This window comes from Quercus lobata, chromosome 2, assembly GCF_001633185.2.
Source record: "Quercus lobata isolate SW786 chromosome 2, ValleyOak3.0 Primary Assembly, whole genome shotgun sequence".
NCBI classification, from domain to species: Eukaryota; Viridiplantae; Streptophyta; class Magnoliopsida; order Fagales; family Fagaceae; genus Quercus; species Quercus lobata.
In genome coordinates, this window is record NC_044905.1 from 17784092 (window position 1) to 17794730 (window position 10639).

At 35.0% G+C, this 10639-nt stretch overlaps 2 protein-coding genes across 2 annotated transcripts; one reads left to right on the forward strand and one right to left on the reverse strand.

Annotated features, from left to right (window-relative positions):
* Positions 1-97: 97 nt before the first annotated feature.
* On the reverse strand, positions 98-8364 carry LOC115977947 (sm-like protein LSM7). The gene is made up of 6 exons (XM_031099981.1): positions 8258-8364; positions 8053-8146; positions 7855-7939; positions 7253-7324; positions 1451-1503; positions 98-353 (listed from the first exon to the last, which is right to left on the reverse strand). The coding sequence occupies exons 2-6, from the start codon at positions 8053-8055 to the stop codon at positions 264-266; spliced, it is 303 nt and encodes a 100-aa protein (XP_030955841.1). The 5' UTR covers positions 8056-8146; positions 8258-8364; the 3' UTR covers positions 98-263.
* A 188-nt stretch (positions 8365-8552) lies between these two features.
* On the forward strand, positions 8553-10639 carry LOC115974788 (60S ribosomal protein L31-like). Its single transcript, XM_031095304.1, has 2 exons — positions 8553-8738; positions 10098-10639. Exons 1-2 carry the CDS (start codon positions 8653-8655, stop codon positions 10375-10377), a joined length of 366 nt encoding a protein of 121 aa, XP_030951164.1. The 5' UTR covers positions 8553-8652; the 3' UTR covers positions 10378-10639.

Sequence of the window (10639 nt, forward strand, 5' to 3'; positions counted from 1 at the left end):
CTGGCTATCACCTACAGAACTAAAGGCCAAAAATTAAAAGCTTATTGCGGCCTTTAGAGTTGACTGCAGCTTTTAGAGACCATGCCCAAGTCAATCATTTAATGCAGAATTTACTCTTTTTTTTTTTTTTTTTGGTAATTCACTAAAAATTGAACCCACAAATTCCATAGTTGCAAGTTGTTTGCCAAACATAATTTCTTGATGTCTACTAGTCCAACTTGTAGAGCAAGTTAGGCCTACAGATTGAGGAAGATAATGTGTCTTTAGGCCCCATCTGGCTGGATAAAAGGGTTGGCAATCTCATCTGTGCCGTCTGTTGGGGACACAAGCATTACAGCGGTTCCCCTGCAAACCTGCAACACAATAAATCACCATCAAATTTTTTTTACCTCCAACAAGAAAACAAAGTTGAAAGAGTAAGAATCATGGAAGATTGTTTAAAGTTTTTTTTTTTTTTTTTTTTTTTTTTTTTGATAAGTAAATAAGAAACTTTATTGAACAAGAAAAGTCACTTCCAGTACACTAAAGATTTTGCTAGTGTATCTTTCTATCTCAATATATATTCAGGGAAATAATGGCTGAAATTATTTCCTTTCTCCACCTCTGATATGTTTAAATTCAATGCTCCAACATTGTTTTGAGTAACCAGTCACTGAATCCAGCCTTTCATTTTTCATTATATAAAGCAGTATTGAATAAAGAGCTGCTACAGTGAACCTTTCTCTTTCTTAATGACTCGGAATCCATATCATTGTTATTAACATTGTCTTTTTGGTAAAAGCAAATTGAGAAGCTAGTAATATTGACAACAATCGGCCAGTGACCAAATAATTCACAAGAACACACAAGAATCTTGGAAAATATTGAAGTACATTATTAAAACAGGTCCTACAGAATGATACCACTTTAAAGAGATTCACAACAATTCAAAGATGTCTTGTATTGCACCAAGTCATGCACTCATGCCATTGGCAGCTTATTATTACATTGTTGAGAATTGTGCCAAAAACTAAGTAACTTGCCATCAGTAGGCTTTCACAAGAAAGGTGGCTTCAAGCAGTATTAGGAAAAAAAAATCATTGAGCATCATGTTTGGATCCTATAATTCAAGCTCTATGATGACATCTTTTTTGCAACTACCTTACAGTAAAAAAATTGACCATGACAGTGATGAGGTTGATCTAATGGTTCTTTTGGGCAGTTAAATTCTCACTGTCATTTTACCCATTCAAACTTGTGAGAATAAAGTAAAAGGGCAAGTATTTTTCATATTAAATGGTCTAGAAAATTCAAAAGACAATGATTTTCATCATAAATAAGTTAGAAAGCATGCCAATGTGTCTTGTAACAGCAATATTTAAGATCCAACCTTTGGTTACATGCTGACATTCTAGATGTTTATATTCATGAACAATTAAATTAAATGCGTATATACTGGAAGAGAACATACTATTAGGCCCAGGCGCCTGGTCTGATCCGTAGTCTTCAGTGGATCATCAGGATCTGCAGAACACAGGCAAATATTCCAAGTTAATTTGTCTAGAAATTTCAAGAAGTTGTATAAATACAGTATCACTACCAACTTTCCTGGAAAAAGATAAGGTAAATATATAAAGGTTATAGAAATCTGAATCCAAGAAAACAATACTACATGCAACAAAAGAAGCCCAGAAATGGATTCAAGAAAATACACATCCTATGTGGGTTGCCTTTCAGGCTTATTAGCCCTCTTATTGACTACTTGACATTGCTTACCATACAACACTGTTTAAATTAGAACAGATTGCTATCATTTTTCAACAGGTGCGGGTTAGCACAAACCTACCGGAGGATACTAGCTAAAGGTGGGTGCCTATATGCACAGGAACTAAGTAATGATAACTATTACAATCCTTTGCTATATTAAAATTTCTTCATATAGCTGCAATTAACTGGCACATAGGCCTTCTAGATGACTGTTATCTAGGAGAACCTACAAATATTGTTAAACTTCCAAATCATTGAAGTGTCAGATACATGTGAGTTTTACATCTTCTCATAAAGATAACCATCAAACTGTTTAAAAGCAACTTTACTTTTTAGAAGATAACAATTTGAAAGCACGTCACTTAGCATGTTGCAACTTTTTCTAATCGTTTGGGGCCAAATTGATCTAATGAAAAGCAAGGCCAAAAACTCAATCTCCCTCTGTCTCACCATGGTGCCTTTACTCCATATGGTGCCTCAACACTTGAATCAATGGGATTTGTGAACTGTCACAATTAAGCAAAGAAGCTCCCGTCTTTTAATTGGCTTCCACTACCTGTTAGCCTTCTAAATAAAAACTACAGAACACTAACAGATAGGCCAAAGATCATGCTCCTTTGTTTTGATTAGCACACTATAGCCTTTTTTTCCCCCTTCAGTATGCCCTATATATAATTAGGGACAATCCATGATGGGGAAGTGCTGCACTAACATTGATAGGGCATCATCTATTTTTTGCATGCTTTAGCTTTTCCAATATTATCTAGAAGAGGAAATTACATTGAAAACTAAACATAATGCTTCTTTTCTTTTCCCTTTTCAAAAAAAGACCTACTTTAAAGGAGAGGAGAATAGTTGAGAACCACTTTTCTTTTGCTTTGTTTTCTTTTTTTTCCTTTTTTTTTTTTAAAAAAAAAGGACTTACTTTTTTGGTTTTATCCACCACTCAGTCAAATATAAGCAGAAGAATTAAACTCATGACTCCCGTAATTCTTGCAAATGTAAAAGATTTCAACCTTTGACCAAAATATGTAAAAAAAGGGTGACACCCTATCAATCCTGACAGATTATGTCCTATCATGGTTTATCCTTATAAAACAAACTTTAATTTTTTTTTCATTAGAAAATTACATATGAACTCAGCAGGCCTTGAACTCATGACCTCACTCTCCACCTTACTCTTACAAGGGAAAGAGGTGTCATTTCGGGAAACAGTGAACTTTTCTTTAAGTACTCTGCCAGTCACTTAAACTCTTATGGTGTGTACCTGAACTTCGCTCTCCAAATTTTTATCACCTATCACTGTTCTAGTTGACTCTACAATATACTCATGAATAAACCCATTAAGAAGTAAGTGCTAAAATAATCTCCATATGACAATAGCCCACATAACAAATGACCATGTAACTCAACAGGGATTGTAGTTAAAGTGACCAAATTACCATAACAAATGGCTCATGTAAATCGACCAACATTTATAATCGTGTTTACTAAAAAATGTAGTTGGCAAAGAATCACAAGTACAAACAGCAACAGAGAGAGCATACATACATAATAAGCAAATTAATCTAATGTTATTTTGTTGCTATTAACTCATATGGGAAGGAAAGGAACATGAAAGTTGCCAACTGTGAGTTCATCACAGTTTTCATTTCTGATGTATTCTCTCAACAATCAGATGCAGATTGTAACCACATATATCAATTTGAGCCCCATCTTGTGCACTTATCACATGAAGTTTAAATCTTACAATTACATTAAAAATGTTTTGCTAGGTTTTTAAAATTTTCTTCTAAAAAAAAAGGTTTTTACATTAAAGCAGGGTAGGGGGATTTGAACCTAGATATCTCTGTTGGAAACACTAGGCAATGCCATTGAGTTACAAGGCTCTTAGCTAGAAAAATGCTTACAATGGAATTCAGTTCCTTCTTACGCTGGAAAGAAGCCACCCACAAATTTGGCTGATGCTCCATCCAGCACAGGAAGGAACAGGTGGGAAAACGCATGCCACCAAGTCTCAAGCAAGTCCCTACATGTGCTCTGTGAAGTGCAACATGGTGAACCAACATCCAATGTGACATTAGATCTTTATTTTTTCTTTTGTAATTCCTTCTCTTGGGGAGAGACAATTGGTATCTGAAACTTATGGACTCACATGGTGAATGGACCATTGATGTGACAACAATGATATTAAAGAATAGTTCCAGTATCATATCTGATGCAAGATTATTTAGAATTCAGTACCAAATTAATAATCATCTTTTCTGCTTTATTTATAAGGATTTCAACAAATAAATAGGGCTCGGTAGAAGAGAGTTGTGGGAAAACAGTTTAGGATTTCCATAAGCTTAGTTGAATAAAAGAAGGATGATTTTTATTTATTTTTGAAGTAATAGATTTCATTAAAACAACCCTAGTACACGGGATTTATTGATGCAGGATGGAAGCCTTGATGGGCTTTGATACCAATTTTGATGTAGGATCCTTAGGAATTCAGCACTAAATTAGATTTCTTGATGAGATCTTAAAGGGTACTTGAATAAGGATTGTTGTTTAAGGGTTTAGGTAAAAAAAGATTGAATCTTGAATATATTGATGGCAATTTGGTGTTAAAACAGTGAATAGAACAAGAAATAATGAAAGGTAAATTCACTATGCAATCACAGTTAGGTAAGAGAAGTAAGTCACACCCTCAAGGCTCAAAATAAGGTAAATTCACTATACAATCACAGTAATGAATATTTTTTGATACCTCATTATGAATATTTTTTAGAATAATAAGCCTTTATATAGGCTCTTGATAAATACTTTCTTATAATGACTATTACCCTAAAGAGCAAAACTTAGGTACAGTTCCTTAGGTATAGTACCTTAGGTTTCCTATTTAAAATTTTGACATCTGTATAACTTAACATCCCAGACAAATCCCAAACAAACGGCGTTAAAACTATTTTTTTTCCTATACTACAACTGCAAGAGAAAATCAAACCAAAAAATGTAGAACCAAACAGGAAAGATCAAAAAATCAAAAAATAAAAGCAAGATCTACCGGGTTTCAAACCAAAAAACGGACCCTTCTCCCTCATTTTCTCAGTAACCAAACAGGAAAGATCAAAAAATAAAAGCCAAATCTACTGGATTTCAAACCAAAAAACGAACTCTTCTCCCTCATTTTCTCAATAACTAAACAGGAAAGATCAAAAAATAAAAGCCAAATCTACTGGGTTTCAAACCAAAAAAGGGACTTTTCTCCCTCATTTTATCAGTAACCAAATAGGAAAGATAAAAAAATAAAAGCCAGATCTACTGGGTTTCAAGCCAAAAAATGGACCCTTTTCAGCTATACCCGAAACTTCCACACTCTTAACATCAACAAAGCCATTGTCACAGCCTCTTTCATTAATTTGTCCATAGAGAGAGAGAGAGAGAAAGAAAGAAAGAATCATAGATCAGAAAAGAAGAAAGGAAACAGATACACATACATACACACACCGAGAGAGAGAGAGAGATGAGATTTTTTCTTTTTTCTTTTTTTTGGGTTTTGGGTTTGGAAGAGAAGGGTCATGGGTGGTTTGGAAGAGAAAGGTTTTGGATTTGGAAGAGAAGCGTACAGGAAAATGAAGGAAGAAGGAAAAAGAAAAAAAAAAAAAAATAGTTTTAACGCCGTTTGTTTGGATGTTAAATTGGACAGATGTCAAAATTTTAAGTAGGGAACCTAAGGTACTGTACCTAAGAAACTGTACCTAAGTTTTGCCCTACTGTAAATAACCTATTTAGAATGACTTAGATTACTAATAACAAACAAAAAGGACTTAAGAACTTCTAAACCAAATAGGAAAAGTACTCAAAAGATAGAATAAGACCCATGGGCCTTTGGTACAGACAAGGATAGCCCAATCCAGATTTCTAGAAATTACCAAATTTCCCTTATTCTAGTAAAACTTAATTAAAACTGATCCAGCAGCAAATAAACAAAAACAAACAATAAAATATGACTCAATTCAACTTTAGAAAGACTAAGAAAGGTACCAAGAGAGCTCTCCATCATCCACAATATCCTGAATTAACTCTTGAGCACTAGAACCAAATTTCCCTCACCTCTTATAAGTCTTTAAAGGAGGTTTCACTTACGTTCCCAATCATTTATGCAAGAGGAAGCCCCAAAGAAAGAATAAAAGAAGGAATTTTCTAGAAAGGAAAAAAAATGGTTTCCATCAAAGCATGAGATGTAAACCATACTTGCATATTATATGTTGACATCATGGTTGGAATCAAAGGGTATTCCCTTGAAACAAGGGATAGTAATTAAGAGGTACATTATCTTAAATGGGTTTTACTCACATTAATAAAATCTGTATGCCTAAACAAATATGGGTGAAATCATGTTTAAATCATTTTATTTGATAAATGACCACAATCTCTTTTGTTAAACATTACATTATAAATAGAAAATAAGCTACTAAGATGGTCACAAGGAGTTTCCTTAAGCCTAACCTCAAAGCATGAGGCTGAGAGTTCTAAAAGCCTTCAATAAATTTGTCACAATTCAAGAGGTGTGAAAGTTTTCACTATGAAGCAACATGGTACTTTATGTAAATGGCTAGCAAATGCAGGCATATCTCTTCCCATGTTTCTCTTACCCACGGTAACCCACCCTACCTTTTGTTTTATTATTAAACACACACACACAAAGAAAGAAAGAAAGCCCTCATGTGTGAAGTGAAGCACTTTGCCCCCTTCAGTAACATGTTAGAACAACTGTGTTACTTTACACTATACTCAACTTTCCACAACAATTTTAAACATAGAAAATGTAACCAAAAAAATTTGTGGCAAAATAAAAATCAAGTGTCATCCAAACAACCATCTGAGATAGGCTCATAGGCATGACTATGTTTTAGGATTTTGCTAACATTAGGGGACAAAGTGTCACAACTTGAAAGTTGAAACTTTGGGGTTCTTGCAGCAAAAGCAAATTCCAAAACAAAAATGAATCTTTTAAGAGCACCATGTGGTTCTTCCAGAGATAAATATTAAACATTGAAAATAAGTGTGCATAGAATAGTTTACGAAAGAAAAAATAAATATAAAACTGGCAACAATCAGCACGGAAACTGTGATGAGTTTAGCATCCCAAAGAATGACAATAATAGGATTAAATGAAGAGTTAATATTCATAGGTGGAAAAATGTCCAAAAAGATCAAAATAGAAACAATTACTGATAGTTTGAACTGATGCCTCAAAAACACACAGCAATTACTCTCACTCAAACACATACACACATGCACACGCACATGAATGCATGCAGACACACAGTCATAAACAATTTCCAGTAACTTGTGAAGTAATGACCTCTCAAAAATTCTATGGCTTCATCCAAAACAAGGTTTAGTAACTGATCAAATACAACCATAACTATTTAATTAGTTTCAACAGATCCATCAAAACCATACACACGTACAGAGGGACTCATAAGAAATTGTCAGAAATCCATGAAGTAATTACCTCTCAAAAACTCTACCGCTTCATCCAAAACAAGGTTTAGCAACTGATCATATCCTTTTAGAGTCCCCGTCACTGCAAGCCAAAACAAAATAAGTTATGTACTCGTATTAGATCAATAATGACAGCATAATGGTTGTTTGATACAAATGATCCCCCCTACAGAACTAGGAATCTAGGATTGATAAGGTCAATGATAGTCAACATGGTGGCTCTTTCCGCCTTCTAGTGTTCCTAGCATACCCAGATAACACAAGATTTACACAACCATCCATAGATGCAACTTCTGTAATTAAAATCACCCCTCTAGTTTCTTGCTCTCAGAAGCAAAATTTTTCTAAATGTTGAAGTTCTCAAAAGCAATAAACATACTTTCATTTCGTTATGAAACTAAGTCATTTGGGTAACTTTGCCATCAAACAATTTTCACATTGAATGCCTATTGTAAACCACATCACCACAAACTCTTTCATATGACATTCAGCATTAATTTATTTTATTCAGTTGCCCAAGCAATACGTGTCGTGGGTTCAGGTCTAGGAATCAGCCAAAGCTCATAGGCATATATGATATTCAAATTTGAAATTAAACTAGCAATTACCTACCTTGTCTACCACCAGTGAGCTTGACTTGGACACCTTTGTCCACAAACTTTGCCAGGTCCAAAACGGTTTCTTTCCTGCTTCCAGACTGAAACAACAACAGTGTACACAATCAATTATATATACATATAGTCATACATTTATATACAATTCCAACAAATCTAAAATTGAAACGCACAAAATAATGGATGAAGGACTTACCATATCTTAATTGGGTTTTCTCAACCAACTCTACTCTTTTAGATTTCACTGAGAGTCAGTCAGCAAACAGCAACAACAACTATTTCCTAACAACCTTAACAAAAGAAAACACACCCAAGTGAATCAATTTTACACACGTGAGAGGTAACAAGTAAATCAATAAACTATAACTAACTGGGTCATCTATAAAAGAAAATTATTATACCTTCAGGGAATGAAGATTTGTAAAGCAAAGAGAGAGTGCCCTAGATTGACAGTATCAATTTATCTGAAAATATATAAAACTGCGTGTCGCTCCCCATATAGAGAATACAAAAAATTGTAAACGACAAACCGTTTAGTTATTTTTCCCTTTCTACCCCTCTCTTTATAATACACGTAGACGACGTGGTACTTGGTTGCGACGGAGTTTGACGAAAAGAGCCTTACATTAGGAACAACTGGGAGGGCATTTTAGTACTTTAGACCCAAACCCCAGGGCTACTTCAATAAAACATAGCCCATTATTTCTGTGTGTGACGCCCTAGCTCATCTTTGGTAGCAGCAGCCGTAAGAGTTGAGCTTCGGAGCAGAGAGAGAGAGAGAGAGAGAGTTGCAACAATGGTGGACAAGGGCAGCAAAGGAAGAAAGGAAGAGGTTGTCACCAGAGAGTACACCATCAACCTCCACAAACGCCTTCATGGATGGTAACACAACCCTCTCTCTCTCTCTCTCTCTCTCTCTCTCTCTGTACGTGTATCTATAAATGTCTGTGTTTCTATATGTGTGTGTTACATCATTTTTATGCTTGTTAATGGGTTAGATCCGGTTTAACTAGGATTATAATTGGTGGGTCAAGGCTGTTTTTATTAATCTTATTGATTGGTGCTTCTTGAGAGTTCTTTTTTCCCCTTTTTGTAGTAGAAAACGAGGTTGTTTCTTTTGCCTTAATTGGGTTTATTTGGATTGCTAATAATTGGAATGTTCATGTTGTGTGAGTGAATAAATAGAGGGTTTTTTTTTTTTTTTGCAAATGGGTGTTATGGAGTTGGGATCAATGTATTCTTAGCTGTAAATATCTTATGTCAATAATACTCAGTCCATTTTTTTTTTGTAAGGCTCTATTAATCATGGTGGAACATGTGAGATGATATGATTTCTGTAGAATGGTGACTTATATCATCTATTGAAACATCCTCAACATTTGAAGTTCTATCTATTGAAATGTTAAAGTATACATAATACATTTACCTTTGGGTGTGATTTGTGAGTTGTTACCTGACTGATTCTCCATCATCAAGGGCAAACTGTGCACTGAATCATGATTACCTGACTTCTAAATGTGTTGTTGTGGTATATTTTTAGTATAATTGGAGATAGTTAGGTATTGTAGAGACCAGAGATGCAAGAGATGTATTGTTATGTTTTGCAAGGAATATTGACATTCTTTTCGCAAACATAAAGGTAGTAATGTTTCTGAATCATGCAAATCTTGTGCGTTTGTAATCTTGCATGTTCAGAACTAAGTATCGTTTGGTTATATATGACTCCATTAATTAGGCCCATAGGGTGAATTTCAGAGATTATATAAGTACACTATGAGTAGCATTTGGAAGACTGTTCACTATCGTCCAAATTAGTGTGTGTAAGTTGTCGAATTCCCAACTTGTCTCTTGAGTTCAGTATACACATATCCAAAAGTTGGATGTCATTTTGGTACACATGTAGATAGCCAGCTCTGCTCTATGTGGTTAAAAGTAAGCCAAAAGAGCTTAAGCTACTTTATTAGTTCCACTAAGAAACTCTAATCTTATAAAAGATGCCCTTCTACAAGTCTTTATCTGTTTCTAAAAATCGTTTATGTTTTTACCATCTTCTTACTGCTCTCTCTCTCTCTCTCTCTCTCTCTCTCTCTCTCTTGTTACTGCTAATCTTATAAACGATGCCACTCTACAAGGCATTATTTGTTCCTAATTCTTTGATGTATCCTAGTTAGCTACTTACCTGATGGATTGTCTTTTGGGCACTTCTAAGTAACCTTTCTATTTTGCCAATCCCATGTGCAGCACTTTCAAAAAGAAGGCTCCAAAGGCCATAAAGGAAATCAGGAAGTTTGCCCAAAAGGCTATGGGAACAACTGATGTCAGGGTGGATGTTAAGCTTAACAAGCATGTCTGGAGCCGTGGAATTCGCAGTGTGCCAAGGAGAGTTCGTGTCCGCGTTGCACGTAAGAGAAATGATGAAGAAGACGCAAAGGAGGAGTTTTTCTCACTAGTCACTGTTGCAGAGATCCCTCCAGAGGGTTTGAAGGGGTTGGGCACCAAGGTCATTGAAGAAGAAGATTGAACTAAGCCTACTACCCTAGATCATAGTTAGATTGCTCCAGTTTTGGCTACATATTTCTTGTTTCAGAGATATTTTTATTTGGCCTTGGATTTTCTCCTGTGGAGAGAGCACTATGGAATTTTATTTTATCTATTTTTCTTGTTCAAGTTTTTTATTTTTCATTGAGACCATATAAATGTTGTTAGGTGTCTATGTTATATATTTGCGTGGGCTCAGCATCTGAATTCATAGCCAAATGCGATACGTGATGAGTTGAAGATAA